Source organism: Mus caroli, chromosome 9, assembly GCF_900094665.2.
Source record: "Mus caroli chromosome 9, CAROLI_EIJ_v1.1, whole genome shotgun sequence".
In the NCBI taxonomy this organism is placed as follows: Eukaryota; Metazoa; Chordata; class Mammalia; order Rodentia; family Muridae; genus Mus; species Mus caroli.
The window spans coordinates 2,505,442-2,530,627 of record NC_034578.1 but is presented as its reverse complement, the minus strand read 5'-3'; the positions used below and the strand labels follow the sequence as shown (position 1 = coordinate 2,530,627).

General features: G+C 38.5%; 1 protein-coding gene across 4 annotated transcripts in view; it reads right to left on the bottom strand.

The window, feature by feature from the left end:
• Positions 1-25,186, bottom strand: part of Pdgfd (platelet derived growth factor D) — a 240,722-nt gene that overhangs the window by 203,374 nt on the left and 12,162 nt on the right. The window contains exon 2 of one of the 4 annotated variants that reach the window (XM_029482009.1): positions 21,290-21,361. The exons of the other annotated variants lie outside the window; for them this stretch is intronic. Within the exon in view, the coding sequence (XP_029337869.1) occupies positions 21,290-21,305 (16 nt within the window). The 5' untranslated portion in view covers positions 21,306-21,361. The remainder of the gene's footprint in view (positions 1-21,289; positions 21,362-25,186) is intronic. 4 annotated transcript variants of the gene reach the window in all.

Sequence of the window (25,186 nt, the reverse complement as noted above, 5' to 3'; positions counted from 1 at the left end):
GGGGTTATTTGATTTTGTGTAGTCCACCTTCTTGAGTTCTTTATATATATTGGATATTAGTCCCCTATCTGATTTAGGATTGATAAAGATCCTTTCCAAATCTGTTGGTGGCATTTTTGTCTTATTGACGGTGCCCTTTGCCTTACAGAGCTTTGTAATTTTATGAGGTCCCATTTGTCAATTCTCGATCTTACAGCACAAGCCATTTCTGCTCTATTCAGGAATTTTTCCCCTGTGCCCATATCTTCGAGGTTTTTCCCCACTTTCTCATCTATAAGTTTCACTGTCTCTGGTTTTATGTGGAGTTCCCTGATCCACTTAGATTTGGCCTTAGTACAAGGAGATAGGAATGGATTAATTCACATTCTTCTCTTTTTTATTTTTACTTTGACCAAGTTTTCATTGAGTAGAGTGTTGTCTAGCTTCCATGTCTATGTGGGCTTTGTGTTGTTTCAGTTGCTATTTAAGAGCATCCTTAATCCGAAGTGATCTGATAGGAGGCATGGTATTATTTCAATCTTCTTATATCTGTTGAGGTCATTTTTGTGACTGATTATATGGTCAATTTAATTTAAGAAGGTACCATTAGGTGCTGAGAAGAAGGAATATTCTTTAGATTCTGAATGAAGTGCTCTATAGATATCTGTTAAATCCATTTGGTCCATAATTTCTCTTATTGTCATCGTGTCTCTGTTTAGCTTGTGTTTCCCTTATCTGTCTATTGAGAGTGGGGTCTTGAAGTCCTCTACTATTATTGTGTGAGGTGCAATGTGTGTTTTGAGCTTTAGTAAAGTTTCTTGTATGAATGTGGGTTCCCTTGCATTTGGAGCATTGATATTTAGAATTGAGACTTCTTGGTATATTCTTCCTTTGATGAATATGAAGTGTCCTTCCTTATCTTTTTTGATGATTTTTGGTTGAAAGTCCATTTTATCTGATATTAGAATGGCTACTCTAGCTTTTTTCTTGGGACCATTTGCTTGGAAAATTGTTTTCCAGTCCTTTACTATGAGTTAATGTTGGTCATTGACACTGAGGTATGTTTCCTGTATGCAGCAAAATGCTTGATCATGTTTATGTATCCAGTTTGTTAGTCTATGTCATTTTATTGGGAAATTGAGTACATTGATGTTGAGAGATATTAAGGAATAGTGATTGTTGTTTCCTGTTATTTTTGATGTTATTTTTATGTTTATGTGGTGATCTTCATTTGGGTTTGTTGAAAGAAGATTACTTTCTTGCTTTTCTAGGGTGTAGTTTCTCTCCTTATGTTGGTAATTTCCTCCTATTATTTTTTGTAGGTGCTGGATTTGTGGAGAGATACTGTGTAAATTTGTTTTTGTCAAGGAATATCTTGGTTTCTCCATCTATGGTAATTGAGAGTTTTTCTGGGTATAGAAGCCTGGGCTGGCATTTGTGTTTTCTTCCTGTCTATGTGAGATCTGCCCAGGATCATCTAGCTCTCATAGTCTCTAGTGAGAAGTCTGTGAGAAGTCTGGTATAATTCTGATAGCTCTGCCTTTATATGTTACTTGACCTTACTGCTTTTAATATTTTTTCTTTGTTTTGTTCACTTGATATTTTGACTATTATGTGACAGGAGGAATTTCTTTTCTGATCCAATGTAGTGGGAGTTCTGTAGGCTTTTTGTATGCTCATAGGCATCTGTTTCTTTAAGTTAGGGATGTTTTCTCCTATAACTTTGTTGACAATATTTACTGGCCCTTTAAGTTGGGTATCTTCACTCTCTTCTATACCTATCATCTTTAGGTTTGGTCTTACAATTGTGTCCTGGGTTTCTTGGATGTTTTGGGTTAGAAGCTTTTTAGATTTTGCATTTTCTTAGACTGTTTTGTCAATGTTTTCTATGGTATCTTCTGCCCTTGAGATTCTCTCTTCAATCGCGAGTATTCTATTGGAGATGCTTGCATCTAATACTCCTGATCTCTTTTCTAGGTTTTCTGTCTCCAGTGTTGTTGTCTCCCTTTGTGATTTCTTTATTTTTTCTATTTCCTTTTTTTAGATCTTGGATGGTTTTGTTTAATTCCTTCACCTGTTTGGTTGTGTTTTCCTGTAATTCTTTAAGGAATTTTTGTGTTTCCTCTTTAAGAGGTTCTACCTCTTTGCCTGTGTTCTCCTGCATTTCTTAAGGGGGTTATTTATGTCCTTCTTAAAGTCCTCTATCATCATCATGAGATGTAATTTTAAATCAGAGTCTTGCTTTTCTGGTGTGTTGGGGTAACCAGGGCTTGCTGTGGTTGGAGAACTGGGTTCTGATAATGCCAAGTAGCCTTGGTTTCTCTTGTTTATATTCTTGCCCTTGCCTTTTGCTATGTGGTTATCTTTGGTGTTAGCTGTTCTTGCTGTCTCTGACAGTGGCTTGTCTCTCCTGCAAGCTTGTGTGTTAGTACTCTTGGGAGAGCAGTGATCCCTGGGAGGAATTTAATTATGGATAGCTGTGGTACAGGGTCAGCTCTGATGTGCATACAGATTTCAGAAGGATCCTGTCTCCAGCTGATCCTTGGTTCCTGTGTACTGATGGCTCTGGGAGGGTCCCTTTTGGGCCAGGAATCTGAAGAGAAGTGCTGGTTTTACTTGTGCTCACAGGTTTGTAGACACTCCTGGGAGACCAGTTCTCTCCTGGCAGCAATTATGTTTGTAACTCTGTGGTTCAGGATCAGCTCTTGAAACAGATGGAAACTAGAGGGCTCCTGTCCCAGGTCCCCCCTCTTTTCCTGTGTCCTGAGGGTTCTGTGTGGGTCTCCTCTGAGCTTCAGTGGTGGTCTTACCTGCACTCATAGGCTTGTCTGCTGTCCTGGGAGGGTATTTCTCTCCAGGCGCTATTTGGGTATGGAACTCTGTGGAAGAAGATCCTTTGATATATCTTCTAATACAGCATACATAAAATATTAGCAGTATAGTCAATTTTTATTTGAGTTTTTAATTTCAAGGGTTATAAGTAGTTATAGGAAGTAATGCATGGAATGTCTATATGCCTGTGTTGAATCGTTCCCAGGGGTAATGTCTTGCAAAGAGTTTGTAAAATATCATAATTCTAATATTGGCAATAACAATATTGAAACAGTATGCACATTTTAAAATTTGTCTGTTTAGATCACCAGTAAAAACAAAAGAAGATCCTTAATCACTGACTGATATCATAAATGAAATAAATACTGTAGCACTCTCTTGAGGACAAAGTAGTGTTAGTGGTAGATTCACTTGCCCTTTGTAACAACAGACATTCTAGATGGAAGAAAGGAGAATTAAGCAAACTAGCAAGGCAACAAACAAAATAGATTAAATACTTGTACACAGGGCTGGTGAGATGGCTCAGTAGGTAAGAGCACCCGATTGCTCTTCCAAAGGTCCGAAGTTCAAATCCCAGCAACCACATGGTGGCTCACAACCACCCGTAATGAGATCTGATGCCCTCTTCTGGTGCATCTGAAGACAGCTACAGTGTACTTACATATAATAAATAAATAAATAAATCTAAAAAAAACAAAAATACTTGTACACACACACACACACACACACACACACTGGACTATATAGCAAAATCCTGAGATCTAAAATATACCTATAGATAGATAACTTCCAGTATTATTTTTAGAATAAGATAAATAAGGAATTGTGATGGTTACACTTGACTGTCAAGGTGACAAGATTGGGAATCAATTAGATGACACAATCCTTGACTAATCTGAAAAGGTATTTCCAGAAAGGTTTAACTGAGTGGAGAAGGCCTTCTCCCAGTCACACCCTCCAACAGAAATCTAAATTGTAACGAGGTCTGAGGTCTAGAGAGGCCTAGTGGGTATAGAGTTGTCCGTGGCATACAGAGGCCTCTGAAATTGAGATGTCTCCTGCATAAAGAGAACAGAGTTATGGAGAAGACTGAGGTACAGAGAAATCAGAGGTAGAGAGTGGCCTGAGGTAAATAAATGACTATGGTACAGAGAGTTCTGAGGTAAAGAGAAGCCAGAGGTAAAGAGATGACTGTGGTACAGAGAGGTCTCAGGTATAAACAGATTCAAGGTGTAGGTAGGTCTGTGGTATAGAAATGATGCTGGCTTACTAGGTGAGTCTTACTGACAATGTCTTTCTCCTAAACTGATATGGTTACCCCTACTGTTGTTATCCTCTGCTGACATCTGACTCTAGCTTCTTTAGTCTTTCAATGTAAATTGAAGATAAATCACTGTATGGGAATGTTCATGACTGGGACATCTAAGATCCTATCCTATGAACAGAGAGGCTTCTAGGTTCTCAGTTCCCCCTGTAGCATGTCAGGCAATGTAATAAATACCTTCTGTCATATATGGCTACATCCCAGCAGTTCTATTCTCTAGACAACCTAACTTAACACAGAGGTATGTGACAAAATGTATCATTAGCAGAAGGAAAATGGCATTGTTCAAAAGCACTGAATTCTATTTGTTGTATTTGATAAAGTTGAGAGTATAGAAATCACCCCATTGCCACAGATATTCTTATTAATAAGATCACTGACTGATAGGGTTCTTGGCTCCCATAAAGAAAATTCTATTTAAAAAGTGGCCACAAATTCTATTGTATCTAAAGTTATTCTGTAGCTATGCACCTGTTGGTGTCTTCCTCTGACTAGATGTATGGATTTCCCTGTTTAGAATCCTACCTGTTTCTATTTCCTTCACAGCAGGCTCATTTAACTGCCAGGTAAAGATGCCTCAATAGGCAACAAAGACCTGCTCCTCCCAGTTGCAGTCTAGAGGTCACTCTTACCAGAATAAGGGTACCCTCACACAGAATGCAAGCTGATCCTCAGACACACACTCTAATAAATTCTTTAGCCCACACTCATACAGCAGGCAAGTTCCTCTGCAGAGGAATGTTTGGTTATAGTTGTTGTCACGCAACCAAAAAAGCCTTCATGGCACCAGGAAAATGAGCTCCCTCTCTCTATCCATGTCCTGTGTCTCATACTTGCTTGAACACGTTCCCTACAACTTGGTCAAATGGCCCAACTTACAAATATATGTTTATTTCCTAAATACTTACTATGAACAAGGAGTAAAAATTCATATGATATAATGTGACAATTCCACGATTCAAACAAATAAAATTAAGCTTATCACTCACATATTGACATCTATTGACTAGAAAAGAATGAGTCAAGACACTTTATTTATACCTCAATTCTTTCTTCCCTTGAGATAATCAACTTTACAACTAATATAGAAATCCATACATAATAGTTATTTTAGGCAAAAATAAATAATTGTTTTACAAAAGAATTTCACAATATAGTTTATTAGTTTCCATAAAAATTTTAAATGACTAACCAAATGAATTAAGTGTAAGTTCATGAGTTCTTCTATCATTCTGTGTGTTCTAGGAATGCTCCTTAGCACTGTGCCCCAGAAGCAGAAAGTGTTGCCTACACAGGAGAAACAGACACTACACCTGAGAGCATATTGGACACAGTCTCAACCCTTCACTGTCTTCTTGACCTTCAGGTACTCTGGGTTGGAACATGACCTCAGAGTGCATAATAAATTTTAGGATATACCACTTTTAGAAAATGCCATTACTATTTTATGATTCATGGTGTGAATGTGTCACTTCACAAGAAAATGATGAAATAACTGTCATGTTAAACACAGAGCTCAAGTGGACAATAAAACTATTGGGAAAAGATGCTTGCCTCCCAAATGCATCAACCTAAATTTAATCTCTAGGCCTACAATAGTGGAAGAGAACCAAACCCTACAAGTTGATTTCTGATCTCCATAAATAATAAACATATAGCACATTCAAACTCTACATGTTATGGTAGTTAAATGTGTTTGAAGAAGAAAATACTAGAAAACTCTATTCTTTTCAATTTACAGATGATTCTTAAAGGGTATGTAGACAGAGAGGTGAGAAGGAAGGGTTGGAGGACTAGCTCCTATGAACCTCACAGCATAATCACAGTCAAGTTTAAAGAGGGGAGGGGCCAACCTCCACTGGATAAGGCTGAAAGGTAAAATGTATACATGTTATATTCAATAATTGGGAAAGGGCAAATGCCCTGAATCCAGGAGAAATTATTATCTAATAAGTAGTGAGACAACAGGTTTTTACGGATCTGAACTGAGGTGGACATAAGCTCCTAGGACTAAAGACTCGACTTTGAACAAAGTGTAGCTTAACATAGCCTTCTCTCCTAAAACAATAAAGTTCCATACGTACTGACATTAGAATCAGGTGTTGGTTAACACATTCCTTTCCCAGAAACCCACTGTGAATACCACACATAGTGACAAAGCACTCAGCTCTTGCCATGTCTTAACAACATTTTTTGAATGACAACAAAATGCTAAAGGATAAATTGGGATAGACAACAACTCAGGCTGGTATGCAAATTAAATCCTAATTAAACCACTTAAATATCTGAATAAATATAGCTCAAACTGTAATGCCAATTAGCATCTTGTTTATCAGTCATTATCATAAAACAAAGAGCAAATATAACCATGCTAGTTTAATAAGGTCATAATTAAAGAAAATTACTTATCACAAAATAAAAATAAAATATCATAGTGAGATTCAGCATTTGGCAGAGACAATATAAAATGATTGAGCCCATATGCAATCACTTAGTTCATAGAAAGTACTATAAAAAACATCATTTTACAATAGTGTGTAAAATATGCACTTTCTGAAATAAAATGAAGCGGGAATTCTATTTATTATTCTTTTCATTCTAATTTTATAAGAGAGAATTATTAGGATCTTATTTGAATACCTTCTCATTATCACTTTTGTCTTTGGCACCTCACCATTCAAAGTGGTCAACACCAACACTAAGTTCTCCCTCTAGGCCAAATCTACCTTCCTCATGGCCTGTGAGTTCAAGTATCACACTGGCACCTGGTGCCTAGTAACCACTTCCATCTTCTAGAGCACTGGTTTTCAATCTGTGGGTCTCAACCTCTTTCCACAGGTATCACCTAAGACCCTTGGAAAACACAGATATTCACATTGATTCATAATACTAGAAAAATTACAGTTATGGAGTAGCAATGAAAATAATTTTATGGTTGGAGGTCACTACAACATGAGGGACTGTGTAACGGATCTCAGCATTCAGAAGTTTGAGATCCACTGCTCTAGAGTCTTGGTCACTTATGGCCTATTCCTTTCCCATTAGATCCCATTCTATTTATCATTGGTTGCCTTTCACTCATCAGCATCTCCATGAAGGAAAATAGACTCCACGGAAATAGCAATATCTTATCTTTATGGACCTCCCTCTACTCTTTACCACACACAGAATGGACACCTCTGTGAAAACCTCTTTCTTTGTTACCATTTGTCTTCTTTCTGTTCCCACATCTCTGCTTAACCTAGTTTCTCAGAATGTAATAATCCTCTAATTTCAAGTTTTTAAAAATTTCTCATTTTATTTTACTCTTGGGTTCCAGAGGAGGAGGAGAAGGAAGAGAAGGTGAAGGAGGAGAAGGAGGTAGTAGTAATGGTGGAAGAGATGGAGTCATAGTAGGAAGAGAATTAAGTCTAGAAGAGGAAGTTTACTGTGGATTTTCCAGGTGAGCTTTGAATGCATTTTCAATTGTCATTATAAAACAAGGAGGTCAGGGATATTTGTCACATACAGTAGCACACACAAAAATGCAAGAAGAGAAGGATGAAGAGAAAGAAGAAAGAAAAAGGAAAGAAAGAAACAAAGAAACAAAGAAAAAGAGAGAAAGAAAGAAGCAAAGAAAAGAGAGAAAGAAAGAAACAAACAAAGAAAAAGAAAGGAAGAAAGGAAGAAAGAAAGAAAGAAAGAAAGAAAGAAAGAAAGAAAGGAAGAAAGAAAGAAAGAAAGGAAGGAAGGAAGGAAGGAAGGAAGGAAGGAAGAAAGAAAGAAAGAAAGAAAGGAAGGAAGAAAGAAAGGAAGAAAGAAAAGAAGGAAGGAAGAAAGAAAAGAAGGAAGGAAGAAAGAAAAGAAGGAAGGAAGGTGGGTGACAGTGAAGGTTGAGATCAGGGTAATGTGGGCAAAACCAAGAAGATTCTCTGTACAACCTTCCTATGGTAAGCAATGTGACCAATGTCTCACCTTGAACTTCTGCTTGTGGAATTATGGTAGAATACATACATTTCTGTTGTCTTTAGACACCCAGAAAAGCACTGGAAGGGAGTAACATGGTGAAGTGGAAACTTCTGGTTTCTTTGGAAAGTCAGTTATGTCAAATGATGTTTTGCTGGGGCACACAGGTGAAAGGATGTCTTGCTAAAGCAGACATCTGACAGAATACTTTTCTGAAGCAGACACAGGTAAAGGGATGTTTTGCTATAGCAAACATGCAAAAGGACCTTTGATGAAGGAGTATACATATGACCCCACAGACAGTAAAAGAGGAACATTGGTTTGCTTTACTTTGCTTTGCTATTCTTCACAAACAACATGTGTGTATTGGTCTACGTTACAGAGCATTGTTGAGCTCTGTCCACTCATGGCAAAACAGCCTTTGTGAGAAACTCACCAAAGGACTTTTTGTGATGTTCCTTCAACTTCTTTCCCCTTCAGGACCCTTGGGCTAGTTGGCAATCCTTGTGGTTTCTTCAGAATTGAACTACAGCTGCTTGTTTGTTTGTGGTATCTGCATGCTGAGAGGACTGGAGTGTAGCTGCTGAGTTGTATTTGGTGTTTGGTAAGTGACTGAACTGTTCACAAGGAAGATTGAGCTCACCAGCAAAGAACCTTTGCTAAACAGATCCATTTCTCCATATTCTAATACCTTTTTTTTTCCACGGACTTTGAATGGTGGTGGTCAAGAGGAGAAGTTGAACTTTTATTAAATTAGGCTGCAAAATATTTTGCCTACAAGTGGGAATGGATTTCACTCTTTCAATTGTATTTAGATTCATGTTTAATACATAAGAAAGAGAAGCTGAAAATCAGCCCATAACCATTGTGTGAGTTTTGCCTCTCTATGCCAAGGTTTAGTAGCCAAAAGGAGCAAGATAACCTGGACTACCTTTAATCAACCTTCTAAAGAATGCATATATTTAGTCCTACTACCACAACCACCACAACCACCACAACCTCCACAACCTCCACAACCACCACAACCACCACAACCTCCACAACCACCACAACCACCACAACCTCCACAACCACCACAACCACCACAACCTCCACAACCTCCACAACCTCCACAACCACCACAACCTCCACAACCACCACAACCTCCACAACCACCACAACCACCAAAAAAAAAAAAAAAAAAAAAAAAAAAAAAAAAAAAAAAGCAAAGGAGGGAACAAGGAACCAGTATCACTTATCTGAAAATTTAGCCACAATGATGTTCACCGTTTACAATTTAAATGAGGAAGTCTCCTTCTTCAGTATTTCATAGGTATCTAAATGCATCCCCATTGATTGTACGTTGTTTTCCTCTCATTGCAGTAAATGCTTTACTGACAGCTTTATTGACAGCAATTATCTAATTTTACATTCACTTCCTACAACTGGGTTTTGCTGTTGATGCTGTTTAATCTCTGCATCCTGAGGTGGGCAGAGGGCAACTTCCTGAGAATGTATTGCTAGCGAGTGGCAGAGAAAGGCTTTTCTTCTTCCCTTAATCAGTATTCTGTACAGGCTTTCATGGGTTAGATTTTCCTTTCAAGTTAATGAATTTCATTAACCATATAACTGGTATAAATTGAATGCCACATGATACAATAAGTGAATTTCTTTAATACATCAATTTCCCCTATGTATGCAATAATAAAACCTCTTATTTAATGAAAGTTACTAAATTCATTAATTGAAAATGTAAGTTAAAAACTTTTGCATTTTTGTTTTGGCTTAAAATATCTGGGTGTATCCCTAGTCACTAACTAGGCACAAAATGCTTTGATTATGTATTCTGCTGATAAATGCTTTGCAGTAATTATTAAACAGATCCAAAATTATTTACCCATCCATTTCTCTCTCTCTCTCTCTCTCTCTCTCTCTCTCTCTCTGTCTCTCTATCTCTCAAGATGAGAAAAACATGAATGTGGTAGGATTTTTCTGTCTAATTTCATTTAAATATTAGTGCAATAGGTGTTGAACCAACGTGTTGATCAAGAATCCAGTAGAAATTTAAGATTATTAGCCTGAGAGCTAGACTTTTATTTTATGATTTTTATGTTTTAAGTAGCTCTAGATGAGTCACATGGACTCAAGCATGGTAACTGAAACAACACAGGCTCTGAAGTCCCCTGGGTTGCAGGCTGTTCTGACTTAGAAGGAAAATGAAGTTGTCTACTTCTTAGGGCAGAGATGGATTGAACTGTAAATTTATAAAATTGGAATTATTTGCTTTTAGGGAAGATTTATACAAAGATTTTGTCTGAATCATGTGAGGATTTTCGCCCGTGGTTTGAAACTAGGATGGAGAAAATTAGTCACTGACTCCAAGTAATGAGAGCAGCTATGACTACCTTCTATGATCAGGTATCAGTTATGAATGTCTGTAACTCCAGGCAGAGAGCCAAGCAGATTAAAGTATAACAAGATGGCTGCTCTAGGCAGAGAGCCGAACAGTATGATGGTATGAAGATTGCTTTCTATGCCTCACCAGATAATCAGTTTCTGTCTAATGTGGGCTCCACGGGAATCTTAAGTTTTTACCCTGCTTGGCAAAATAAACAAGGCCTAAGAATAGGCACATACAGTATTTTAGTTTACTTCATTTGTTTTGGATTGTTTTAACTTTCAAAATGGGTGTGGTTTTGAGTTTTGTGGTTTTATTATTCCTCTGGAAGAGAGGGCAGGATACAAACTTGCTTGCCCACTGACTGAAGGATATGCTATTTTGGAAGAAAGGGTTTGTCTTTGTGTGTTTAGAAAGGTTGGTTAGGGTTTTTACACCTTCCAGAGGTTTATGAATCAGATATAATGAAGGGAGACACCTAGAGAACTAGATTCCAAAGAATCAAACAAAAAACATATCTTCATGATACTAAAATTTTGTTTTGAGATTTGTGTATTACAGAATATTCAGCCTTGGTGGGTCTCCTCTTCAGACATGCTGAACTGAGCTGCTTGATCTCCTGATGTCTTGGACTTTCAGCTGGATCCAGTCAAGACACAGACATCAGAGACTGAATCAATCATTGCTGTGGCCTTCTTAAGGCCAACCAACTCCCCCATTTTCCCTACCCTTCCCCCCTCAAAAGATCTCAACACCCATTCATCTTGAAGAAGTTATGAAGCATCATTGCCCTAGTTCCCTGGGCTGGAGATGGTATTATAGGTTGTCTTTCTAGGGAATGTAGAAATGGTTATAATTGGAACAGGGAGAAAATACAATTGATTGCATAGTCATAGAAGCTTTATAATTGTTATTATGTTAAAGTTATAATTTCTTATTTTGGTACCGAATTCATTTTGATGCAAAATCTAGGTTTTCATTGGTATACATTTCTTCTATTGATACAAAAATTTTAAAAGTGCAGGGCTTAGCTGGGCAGTGGTGGTGCACACCTTGAATTCCAGCACTTAGGAGGCAGAGACAGGCAGGTTTCTGAGTTCGAGGCCAGCCTGGTCTACAGAGTTAGTCCCAGGACAGCCAGGGCTACAGAGAGAAACCCTGTCTTGAAAATCAGAAAAAAGAAAGAAAGAAAGAAAGAAAGAAAGAAAGAAAGAAAGAAAGAAAGAAAGAAAGAAAGAAAGAAAGTGCGTGCAGGGTTTAGACCCTGTCCTTCTATAACTATTATTATAAACTGACCTGAGGTGTGTAAGCCTGTGGGTTAAGGGCCAAATTGCAAATTCATGACTCTGAGTTTATTGTTAGTGTGTTTTTAGTTATTTTAAATAGAAATGGCTGACAGTCATTAACGAAGAACAGTGCAGATTACTTTTCCTAGTTGGTTTTCAAAAACCTCAGAAATGCACAGAATGTGACATTTATTGTTATTTATTCACTTGTTTTTTGAGGCAATTCGGCTCCTAACAGCTTCCCATTCATGGATTCAAAGAAACAGCTGAGAATCTTACCTCCAGGTGAGGCTGCACATTTGTGGCTAGGTCACCACTGGGCAGAAATTGCCTCATTTCATCTACAGACAAAATACTGTCCAGAAAAAGAACACAGTTTACAGGTAAGGACAGCTTAGGCTAATCCTTAATGTTCCTGTTTCTCTAACGTATGTCAGATGATGCTGGGTCAGAAGGCTGAAGACATGCTCCAATTTCCTGACTTACTGGGGCTGTATGGGTAGCCAGATGTGTCTACAATTTGTCTCATTTCTGGAAGCTGTGTTAGGCTTCCTATATATTTTCAGTTAATGTTGGTCATTCTCAGATTTCTGACGGGGTTGAAGCCTGTAGCCAGCCCAGGCTGTTTGACATTGAGAGAACGGATTTGAGAGCATGGTTTTCAGATAGCATACAATCTAATGCCAGAACATAAGTCACGTGTAAAATTATAAGTCTTTTAAGCTGGGACAGATGACATTGTTATATCTCAATGACAAAAATGATGAACTGGGTGTGCTCAATTTATAATTTGACAGAAAGTTGGGTTGTGTTGTTGTTGTTTTGTTGGGTTTTTTTTGTTTGATTTTGTTTTTTGTTTAGCTAAAGAGAAAGGGTGATATATAGCAGGACTTTTCCCTGTCCAAATACATTAGAATATTAGTGTAGCAGGAGGCCTGTGATTGGACAGGGAAAAGGGAAGCAGAGCAAAGAGTTGCAGGGACAGAGAGCATGGGTCAGAGGAGGGAGGAGAAAAGCAAGATGGAGGATGGGCAGGAAAAAGATCCTGACCCTGTGTGGTTTTAAATAGTCACAGGTAGTTATGAATATCATATAGGGATAGAATAATTGGCATAACTTGTGTGATCTAGGGGGGCAGTTTGTATCATTTCAGTGGCTTTGAAATTATTGTATGGCCATCTTGTGAATTGAGAATTTGTATATATAAACAAGACTGGCTAATTATAAGCTTTGAGAGTTTTGATTTATTTGGTTACTGGAATGTGGAACCACCAACTACAGGGGTTTATGGCTAAGAAGGAACTAGCAAATCTAGATACAAGCAAACCAGAGCTGGGAGCACAGCAATCGGTCACTGTGGGGGCGAGCTAGAGCAGTATTGGCAGTATTGTGTCAGGTCAGAGAATTGCTTGAGGTAGTGCAGGAACTTGCAGGTCCTTTTTAATATTTTTCGCAACAGGTGGCACCCAAGGTAGACAATAATGAAGCAATGTCTGAATGGTGCCTTACACTGCTTGAAAATGTATTTTGTTTTCCCCTTTTTCCATCTTTCTGTAGAATGTTTTTACTGTCTTTCTTACTCAAAACTAATCATTATAGACTGAGTCACATATCCCACAGTTCTTATGCTAAAGTTCCAGGTCCCAAGATGACTGTGCTTGAAGTAAAAAAAATCTATGGAAAGGTGATGAAAGTTAGGTGTGCTCTCATCTGGACAGTAGGATTAGTGTCCTTACACAAAGGACCTCAGAAGCCCCCTCTCTCTACAAAAGTAAAAAGGAAAGGTCATGTGAAAGGCACAGCCAGCAGGTGACCCAGTGCTAGCCAGAAAGGCTGCCTAACCAGAAATCCAGATTGGACTGCTCTTTGACCTTGACTTTGGCAGCCTTGTGGGAATGGATGGGTGCTGCTGAAGCAGCTACTTCCATAAGGTTTTGTTGTGGCACCATAAAGAGACTGGTGCATTGACTTAGTAACAATTATCACTTAGTAACAATGTATCACTCAGGTTCAGAGAAACACCACTTATTAAATATTTAAAGAGACAAAACCCCATTACCTTCATATGTTGCTGCATCACCGAATATTTAATTAAGTTCTACAAGTGTGCACATACATGTGGATACAAAGGCAACATGTCTTTGTGAGTACTGATGTGTACACCGGTGAAGGAACATAAGAGTCTGGCAATGGTTGAGGGTATTAGTCACTGATATTGATTCAGGTTCCACCCTAATTTAGTTAATCTCAATTTTAGGAAAATAAAGCCCCTGGTGTGTTGCTGCTCACCTTTTAAAGCATATTTTATGTTGTTTCCATAATACTTCAAGCCAAACCTGAACTGACAAGCTGAAAACATTAACTCTAGACAAAGGAATGGTGTAAATTTTGTGGAGTGTGAGATTTACACAATGAAGATGCCTCTGTAGGAAAAGGAACACCAAATTGGGACTATATAATTAAATTTTAGGGCCTTATATGGGACCAATCAAGGGACCTGAAGTTTAAGACTTATCAGTATCAACATGAGTCTGTCTCTTTAAACCACTTTCCTCTCCCTTTTGTGATGATTTGAGCTTCACTTGGATTGTACTCTGCTGCTGTTCACTCAATCAATCAGCAAATGTTCATTGAATACCTCCTTTAGCCCACACACTACTCTAAAAGCCAGGAAACCAAAGCCAGAGAGTCTTCAACATTATGGAGTTTATGCTCTTGATGGAAGGCAGAGCATGAATTAAGGAAAAGATTTCAGGTAAAAATGCACGAGAATACTACACACTTCATACCAAGGCATATTTTAAGTCTGGCTGCTTTTAAACTCACTTCTCTGTTGAAAAATGAAAAGTGCCTGTGGAATAGAATGCTTTCAACAACACAAGAACCCTGCTGTGTCCTGACACACATCAGGCTGTTGAGAGCTCCTGAGGGCATTTCTTGCTTAGCCTGGCAATTCTGTGCTGTAGTCCTTTATGCAACGAGGCTTCAAACTGGGCAATTTGCTTGAATTCTCAACAAATAGAAAAATGTATCCCACAAGTTTCCTAGGAAATCATCATCTATGAGCTTCTCTTAGAAAAAGAATTCACAGGGATATAATAAAAGTCAGTAAAGGAAAATAAGACACTAGAAAACATTAAAGGGAATTCAACGTAAGAGAGTATTGTAGTTTGTACAAATGTAAGTTATAATTACTTTAAAGACAATGAATGCCAACATGAATATAGCCAAAAGCTTGGGATATGTCTATTACTTAGTAAAGACATATGAGTTATATTTCTGTAGTGATTTTTACTAATTGCTTTTAAATTTAGCATCGTATAGTAAGCAGGGATTTGAATACGTTAAAGTCTTAACAGATATTTTTTAAAAAATAAAATAAAATTCTTCTTCTTTTTTTCATCCTCCTTCTCCTCCTTTTCTTTCTGTTTTCTACAAAATGACCACCTATAGATGCATGCTGCCCAAAGCCTCTAAATCTTAGGACTGCTGCATAAAAATCTCTGTCAAATCTCTAATGGTTAAGTCGCTCAAACAGACAACAGGATTCTTTTCTTCATAGATCTTTCACTGTTTAACACAAAAGAGTAATTGTTAAAAATAGTGAAATAAAAGAGGCCACATTATCGTTGCCTACCTCAAATTCATTTGGCGATGAAAATGAAAGCTAGCACTGTTGAAAGTAAGTGTATTTGCTGATTTCATAAGAAAACTCCCAAATATTTTAACCATTTCATGGAACATGACATAATCTGGGAAATGTAACTCTATCAGAAGATGGTAAGTTATTATTTTTAAAGATAATTGTTGACTTAATAATACAAAACAAAGTCCATAGGAAACATAAACTTGCTGAATTCATGTTTACTACTTTCTGTTTATTCAGTGGTGCATTTAGATTCCTTCCCACGAGATTATAACTCTCTTTAGGTGTTTTCAATACAGCAAATCACAAGAAGACTCACGACTCCATATTTTGTTTATATGTCGGAAATAAAGCAAGGCTAGCTTATTTAAGCAAATGACCTCAGGAGTTTCACTGACCTTGGTACTGACCCAGCACTGATAGCAGTCGATGTTCAATGTGTGACTAATCTGAAGTTGCTTAAAGTATAAACCTCACAGCACACTTGGAAGACTAACCATCACTAAAATCATTCTAAAAGAAACCCAATAATTAAAACAAAATTTATTTCACACCAAAATCAAGTTTGCATACATATTGGATTATATAAATATTTTTAAAATGAATCTCTACCTTTCTTTACTTAGGTGGCTAACAAGTTTGTTCACAGTGTCTTTTTTTTTTGGATAAAAATGATTCACAGTGGCAAGGGTTAGATTCAATGTCAGCTAAGAGCTCTGAATTCCAAAACCCAACTGGAATGCTTAGCATTCTTCTCCAAACATTAATTCTCCAAATGACATTGTAAACTTTATTTGATGTATGTATATGTACATGTGAATGTACATGTTTATGTGCATGTATGTGTATATGTATGTACATCTGAGTGTGTATGTACACTTGATCAACAGAATGCATATAGAGGTTAGAGGAGTCATTTCTCTACTTCCACTGTGTGGACACTAGGGACTGAACTCAGATATGAGTTTGCTAGCAGGCAACCTTTCTATCCACTGAGAGATCTTGCCAGATGCCATTAGTCTTAACATGTACAAATATGTCTTCTAGATCGATCTCTTCCTTGTTCCTATCACTTAATGCTGTCACTATTTTATATGTTTGAATTTGTATGTGAGTGTGACCCACACATATATATATTTCACATCATTATACTTTGTTCTTTAATGAGCCAATGTCCATCTGTCCCTATTCTGTAATGGTACTGGGATTCTACTTATTAGGAATTCTTCATAATAACACAGGACACTTCACTCAGGGCAAGATGTTTAAAGTAATCTCATCTATAAACCTTGCCATATGGGGTAACATTTATTAATCATAGCATTAGGGTATTAATTGCTTGGGTCATCTATAGCCTGCTACTTAATACATTGTTTTCTAATCTGCTCTAAAATATTTTAAAATATGAGCAGATTTTCAAATGACCTCAAACTTTATTTTAAAGGTATATGAATGCACAGCAACTTTATGCCCAACAATTACATGGCTGTCACATACTGAGACTGATCACTGGTCACCACATCATGGAGGAGGACTACAGACAACATTTATGTTCACACAGTCTGTCTATATATGCACATTGGATCTCAGCAGCTGTGCCATTCCATGAGGGTAATTTATCACTTCTCAAATCATGATAATGCTTTTCTCCCTTGAAGATTCCTTTTCATTGACTTGCCAAGGAAAGGAAGGTGGCTAACTCATTAGCTCTGTGTTCAAAGATTTGCCAACCAATAGCTGCTCAAAAGCATTTACTCTTGTAAAAAAAATCAAAATCTTGAAGTCCTCAAAGTTCCTAAACTGGATCTTCATAATGTTTACACAGACATATTGCACATTTAAAGAGATGTAACACATGGAATAGGTTAAAAAAAAGTAGATAAACATTTATCTAAACTATTTCAACATGTTTTTTTTATCAGACCTCAAATTTATCAATAGTATACAGAATAGAATAGTTTCATATAAGTGTTCCCTATTCTCTTGTTGGATTTTAAGAACTAAATTTAGAAAATATGAGTGTCTTTAATTTACATTCCCAACCAAAAGAAGAAGACAAAAACCAACCAACCAACAAATAAAATAAGGCATATGAATCCATCTTTGTCTACTGCCATCCAGGAGTTAAATTATTATAATGTTTCAAAAAGTTGAGTCTTACAAGTTGGTAATTGAGTGTACATACTGGTTTTTATGGTATTGAAATATTTGTTCTAAGATCTGAACACACAGAAAACCATAACTATAGTCTTAAAAGTCAAATTAAATGTTACTTTTCAGTCAAAACTTTAATCAGTGTATGTAATATCAGAGAAACTGTACCCTTACTAAAGAGTAGAATAATCTGTCTTTCACCTTTAAACTATGTGTTAAAAATAACTCTAATACACTTTATCTAAACTAAGTACTAGGATAGAACAGCAGAAGTCAGTGTTTGACAAATGAAACAGAATCCTAAAAGTATCTTGAAACAAATAATCAACAATGACAACAGCCAATTAAGTAATACTGGATTATATAAGGCCATGCACAGGGCACTTGTTGCCTTGTATTTGTTCATAAGTGTATGTTGTGGAAAGCCCTGGGGCTAATTATATTTGAGGTTAAATCTGTTCTCCTGTGAGGGGTTGTGAACAAGAAATGAGTCAGCACTCAGGTGGTTTCCTGTAAACCTGTTTCCCACCTTAATTTATAAAATGAAGGAGATCTGATGATTGAGCAGATAAAAGGGAAGGTAGAGGGAAGTTGAGGGAGAGAAGAAGGAGAAAATGGAAGAGGAAGAGGGCTCAGAGGAGGAGGAAGAAGGAGAAAAGTGGAGCAGAAGCACATGGCCTACAGAAACTGCAAGCTCTAAGGGGTCTCCTAAGCTGTGGAAGATGGCAGTGTAGAGGTAGATCTGCCCAATCTAGGTACACAGCATGTAATCATATTAATTGTATTGTGTTTTCATTGCCAGGGCATATTTGGATGGAGATTTACTGCAACAAGTATATTTCTTCTCTTTAGCCAAATCATCAGGACTGCTCCTTAGCATTTACTGCTGCTGTCACCTAGTTCTTTTTTTCCCATTTCAACATTTTCATTTATTTTTATTATTTTAATTAATTTATTTTTAAAATTTATTTACATTTCAAGTGTTATCCCCTTATCTGGTTTCCCCCTCCCAGAAAACCCCATCCTATCCTCCCTCCCCCTGCTTCTATGAGGGTGTTCCTGTACCCACCCACCCACTCCCACTTCTGCTTCCCCACCCTTGATTCCCCTACACTGAGGCATCTATCCAGCCTTCATAGGACCAAAGGCCTCTCCTCCCGTTGATGCCTGACAAGGCATCCTCTGCTACATATGCAGAAGGAGCCATATGTACTCCTTCTTTGGTGGCTTAGTTCCTGGGATCTCTGCGGGGGTCCGGTTGGTTGATACTGTTGTTCTTCCTATGGGGTTGCAAACCCCTTCAGCTCCTTCAGTCCTTTCTCTAGCTCCTATATTGGGGACCCCACACTCAATGCAATGGTTTGCTGCAAGCATTCAACTCTGTATTTGTAAGGCTCTGGCAGGGACTCTCAGGAGACAGCTATATCAGGCTCTGTTCAACAAGCATTTCTTAGCATCCACAATAGTTGCAGAGTTTGGGAACTGTATCTCAGATGAATCCCCAGGTGAGACAGTCTCTGGATGGCCTTTCCTTCAGTCTCTGCTCTGCACTTTGTCTCCAACAAGTCCAAATGGATGAAGGACCTCCACCTAAAATCAGATACACTGAATCTAATAGAAGAGAAAGTGGGGGAAAGTCTCAAACACATGGGCACAGGGGAAAGAACCCCAATGGCTTATGCTCTAAGATTAAGAATTGACAAGTGGGATCTCATAAAATGGCAAATGACACTGTCAATAGGACAGAATAGCAAACAACAGACTGGGAAAAGATCTTTACCAATTCTACAACTGATAGAGGGCTAATATCCAATATATACAAAGAACTCAAGAAGGTAGACTCCATAACTCTAATAAAAATAGGGGAAGAGAGCTAATCAGAGAATTCTCAACTGAGGAAACTTGAATGGCTGAGAAGCACCTAAAGAAATGTTCAACACCAGGGAAATGCAAATCAAAACAACCCTGAGATTCCACCTCACAGCAGTCAGAATGGCTAAGATAAAAACCTCAGGTGACAGCAGATGCTGGCAAGGATGTAGAGAAAGAAGAACACTTCTACATTGCTGGTGAGATTACAAGCTGGTACAACCACTCTGGAAATCAGTCTGGTGGTTCTTCAGAAAACTTGGACATAATATTACCTGAGGACCCAGCAATACCACTCCTGGGGATATATACCCAAAAGATTCTCCAACATATAACAAGGACACATGCTCCACTATGTGCATAGCAGTCTTATTTATAATAGCCAGAAGCTCAAAAGATCCAGATGTCCTTCAACAGAGGAATGGATATAGAAAATATAGTACATTTACACGATGGAGTACTAATCAGCTATTAAAAATGATGAATTCATGAAATTCTCAGGCAAATGGATGGAACTAGAAATTATCGTCCTGAGTGAGGTAACCCAATCACAAAAGAACACACATTGAATGCACTCACCGACAAGTGGATATTAGTCAGAAAGTTCTGACTACCGAAGATAAAATTCACAGACCAAATGAAGCTCAAGGAAAACGAAGACCAAAGTGTGGGTTCTTTGGTCCTTCTTAGAAAGGGCAACAAAATGCTCTCAGGAGCAACTATGTTATCCAGTTCTTAATGGAGTCTCCATATACTCAGGATTCAGCCCATACCCCGACAGAATTTGGAGGATTGATGCTTACTGCAGCCAGGTTTACCGACAAGTGGTACAGTAGAGGATCAACATTAAAGACCACTGTTTTTGAGTCATTCATGCATTCCTGTAAACTCTGCTTAAACTAAATTCCAAGCAGTTCTCCCTCTACTCCCACTTCCTTCTTAAAAATCAAGAACTATTTAAAAATCCTTTTCTTCTCAATTTAGTGACTTAGCCAGTGAATTCTCATTATTATATAAATGTATACTTTATTTCATTCAGTAATATTTTCCTCAGATGGCGCTGTATAAGCATGCCTCACCTTAGGTAGCTCTATAAACAGAATGCAAACCTACCAATCATCCCTTCCCTTCTTAAAGTGCATCATGCAGACTCTCTCTGAAGGCTATTTTCCAAACCTTAATTTCTTCTTTGGACCCTTGCATTAAAAAGGAGAAACAGAGGCAGGCGGATTTCTGAGATTGAGGACAGCTTGGTCTACAAAGTGAGTTTCAGGACAGCCAGGGCTATACAGAGAAACCCTGTCTCAAAAAACCAACCAACCAACCAAACAAACAAACAAACAAAAAGTAGGCACTACTGTTTAAAATACTATAGCTGACCAGTTCAGTCACTGAGGAGTTTTCTCAAAAGCCATCATGATGTGTCTGCCACAGAATTATGCATTGAATAAATAAAAGAATTTTAAAACAAAAAACAAAATATTTCACTTTATTATTTACTGAATTAAAGACTTACCATAAGTACCACACTGGGATCATTCATTGTAAGTTTTGGGTAATCAAGCAAGCAAGCAAACAAACAAATCAGTGTTCACCAAAAAGTCAGAAACAAAAAATGCAGGCTGGTGAGTTATTTGCCCATAACAGCATAAATCAGAATAAAGTCAGATTTTCCAGGAAGAATCAGTGAGAGAAATGAACAGGTAAAACACACAGAAACACACCAGCATTTGTAGGACATATAAGAGAGCAAGCCAATGTGGGAGGACACTCAGCAACTCAGAGCAGTTCTAGGTATGGAGCCAATGTTTATTTTTAAAGCAGAATCATTTTTCAACCACACGTGCTGCCCTTGCAGATAGGTCATAAAATATTACCTTTCTTTTCAGGCATCCTGTTTACACTAACAGGATCCTCAGAACATTTTCAGATATGTCTCATTTCTTTCGCTGATAACAGAAAGAAATAAAACATAAAACATATTTTTATTGGATATTATATTTATTTAAATTTCAAATGTTATCCTGGTTTCCCTTCCCCCTGCTTCTATGAGGGTACTCCCCCACTCACCTTCTTCTCACTCCCAACATATTTTAAGGCTTTCTCTAATCGTGCTTCTCCAAAGAATTTAAAATAAGGACTGTGTTAGTTTTGGGTTTGTCTCTACCATCATTTCAAACCCATCATCTGGGAGAGTAGAGACAGAAAATTAGTAACCCTTAAGTGAAGAGAAGGTTTCACACCATAGTTCATTTGGAGGAAACGACAAGGCCTAGTGCCTTCATCAGAATGGCTCAGTGGGGCTATGGCATGGTTTCAGATAAGAAGAGGCACTGAAGAGGAAAGAGAGTGGGGGCATTTAGGATGTTTATAGAACATCATTATGAAGAGAAACAGCAAAATGCCCAGAATTTGCTGTAGGGCAGGGGAAAGTGATCTGAGCATGTGTCTTGGCCAAGAAGAGGGAGCTAACAAGAGAAGAAAGTTAGAAATGGGAGGGAAATGAACACTAGAGCCCCAGGTCATGAATTAATATCATAGGAAAAGCAGGATCATGGAAAGAAAGGAGACCAAAGAAACTATACAGCCAGACCAAGATGACTGGAACAAAGCAACACAATAAGAAATTCATCCAAACCTCCTCAATTCATCCAAACATCAAAGCTAGTCCTACTGTTATTGCTGGTAGGGTTGATTGTTAACCTTCACTCAATTATATTTCTTCAGAGAAGTGATATGTCTCTCTTTATATTGCTCTACCTTTTCATTTACGATCCATCCATCATCCATGGTCATCAATCCATATCATGATCTAATGCTAAGCCACATTAACTGATGCTACAAATGTGTTGGTTTTATATTCTTTCTTCTTAATTAGATATTTTCTTTATTTACATTTCAAATGTTAACCCCTTTCTTCCTTTCCCTTCCAAAACTCCGCCATTCCATGCCCCCTCCCCCTGCTCACCAACCTACCCACTCCCTTCCCTGTCCTGGTATTCCCATATACTAGGGCATCGAGCCTTCACAGGAGCAAGGACCTCTCCTCCCATTGATGACTGACAAGGCCATCCTCTGCTACAAATGTGGCTGTAGTCATGGGTAATCTTTGGTTGGTGGTTTAGTTCCTGGGAGCTCTGGGGGTACTGGTTGGTTCATATTGTTGTTCTTCCTTATTTTCTTATTTGAATTAGATTTTTGCATGAATCCTTTCCTAATCACAGTTGCAGCCTTTACTTCAAAAAAACATGTACATTTTCTATAAATTGTGACTTGCAGGCTCCCAGTCTTATTTGGAGAGTCAGGTTTTATGAATGTTACAAACTAAGAAAGTTTAATAGCCATCTCAATTCTATTGTCCAGTTTCTGTGGCTACTTTTTGCTCTGATTGCAGAGCTGAGATCTTAGGACCTGGAAACTGTAAAATATTTACCATCTGGCCTTCATAAAAGTGTAACCAACTCCTGCACCTGATCCAGCTCACAAACTATATTTTCAAAACTGAAATATGTAGGTTGAATATGTGCTTTGTGCACACACATATTATTAAGGATTCTGAATCCAGTGGGGCCTAACCTACAGAGCCAAACCAGTTCTCCTCCATGGCCCTCTTAACCAGACACATCTAGAAGCTACAGTTAGACAAGTTGTTTCCAGTAGGGGGTCCTAGTAAACACAGGATTTTCTGCTTTACCTTCATATATTCTAAAACTATTTATATTTCCAGCTTATAAAACCAACACATCTATCAAACACATAAAATTATCTTGACAGATCAAGGACATGATTATTTTAAAGATAAACAATTGCATTGAACATGATCTAACAATTTCTACTGAAATATGGAAATAAGTTAGAACTCTTTCCACCTATCTCTAATAAATCTCTCAAAATTAGTATGGACAACCTCCAAACACACACACATACACACATGTGAGGAGCGGGTGTGCCAGCAGTCCCAAGAAGGCACCAGGGACTGCAGCTAAGTCTTATGACTTGCACCTGACTTCCTCATACACCTGAATATAAGCCACAACCATCGTGAGAGCTGCGCAGGTGCACCAGGGTACTGGCGAATCCATTTTGGTGGAGACACGTCCCTGCTGCCCTGATTAGCTGAAGCTGCGTACCTGGTGAGGTGACGTGGCCTGCTGTGAATGGATGGGAACTGAAAGTATATAAGAGTGAGAGGCCCAGGGTTGGGGGAGATATAGATGAAGAGAAAGAAGAAAGATGAAGACTGAAGTTTGCTGAATAAACTGCTGTTAGAAGGACTGGTGGTCGTGTCATTCTTGCTGGTCGAGAGCGGACGCAACAATTGGTAGCCTGTACGGGGAACCGATTCCCCCACCAAAGAGTTCAGAACTTTCAGCAGTCAGTGTTTGCCGGCAGGGTAAGTTCACGGTAAGTGAAACTTGCTACCCCAGGAGTTTGGGAAGGACCACGGATAAAATAGAGGCAAATATAAAGTTGCCAGGAAGCAGGCACAAAGTAACCCAGGAGTTTGGGAAGGACCTCGGATAAAACAGAGGCAAATATAAAGTTGCCAGGGAGCAGGCACAAAGTAAAAGTGAAACCATGGGGACAAGTTAAGGTTCACGGTTTTGGGACAAGTTAAGGCACTATGATAACCTCAGTGTAGTGATCAATAGATCCTCGCTGTGTAGTTATGCTTTTTTCACCCATTGACCCTTTGTGGGTAGGTCTGATAGTTTTGGTCTTGTTTGTTCTGATATATGGACTCTGTTACTGTTTGAAACTGTGTGTAGAGGCAGTCAAGACAGGTCAGAAAATTCTTACAGAGCAACAAGAAAGTATGTCAGAAGAGGAGAAGGGCTTAAAAAGAAAAAAGAAAAAGAAAGGAGACACAGTGTTATCAGGTGGACAGAAAGGACAAAATAAAAGAGCCGAGGCGCGAATTAGCTTCTGCGCCCCCTCCCTATGCCTCCTCGGCAGCCGCCTATAAGCAAACCTTCTGTTCAGAGGTTTGGAGAGAGGTTAGATTCTCCTTGCTGGGATGTCCTATTTTCACCGACCAAGCAGGGCAGAGATATCACGAGCCTCTGGATTCCAAAGTAATCAGGAATTTGGCTGAGTCCGTGCGGATGTACGACTTAATTGTCTCCTATACTGTGGCTCAAGTAGAGGCCTTGAATAGAAACTGCATGACGCCATCCGATTGGGCAGTCTTGGTGAAGGCATGCCTTTCACCTGGGCAGTATTTAGATTGGAAAGCCTTCCTTATTGAATTTGCAAATGAACAGGCAGCCGCTAACTCTGCTGCAGGGAATCCAGCATGGGATAGGGATATGCTGCTTGGCCAAGGTCGCTTTGCACAACAACAGACAGGATATCCAGTGCACGTATTTGAGCAGGTGAATCAGATTGCCATAAGGGTGTGGAAATCATTGCCCACCGTGTTGACAGTGTTGCAGAACTCCAGAGAGACAATGAGGCACTGAATCAGGTAAGAGAGGAGAGCTCTCAATTGGTTTGGGAGAGAGGGTCTGTTTGTGTTTCCTCAGGATCATCGACAACAGCTGTGGGTCCCAGAACGGCTGACCAGAGCAATTCAAAACAAGCAGAGCTGTGAGGACGTGGATTTTCCTGTGTCTGGGAATCCTCCCGCTAGTGAGAACTGAAGAGCTATGTTGGGGCTGTGTTCCTGAAACCCATGTCATTGATGCATTCAAGTGTTTCCTCAATTCTTTATATCTACTGCTTCACTACAATTGCCTTTTTTCTATGCTGCTTCAGCTAAAGGGATTGTTGTG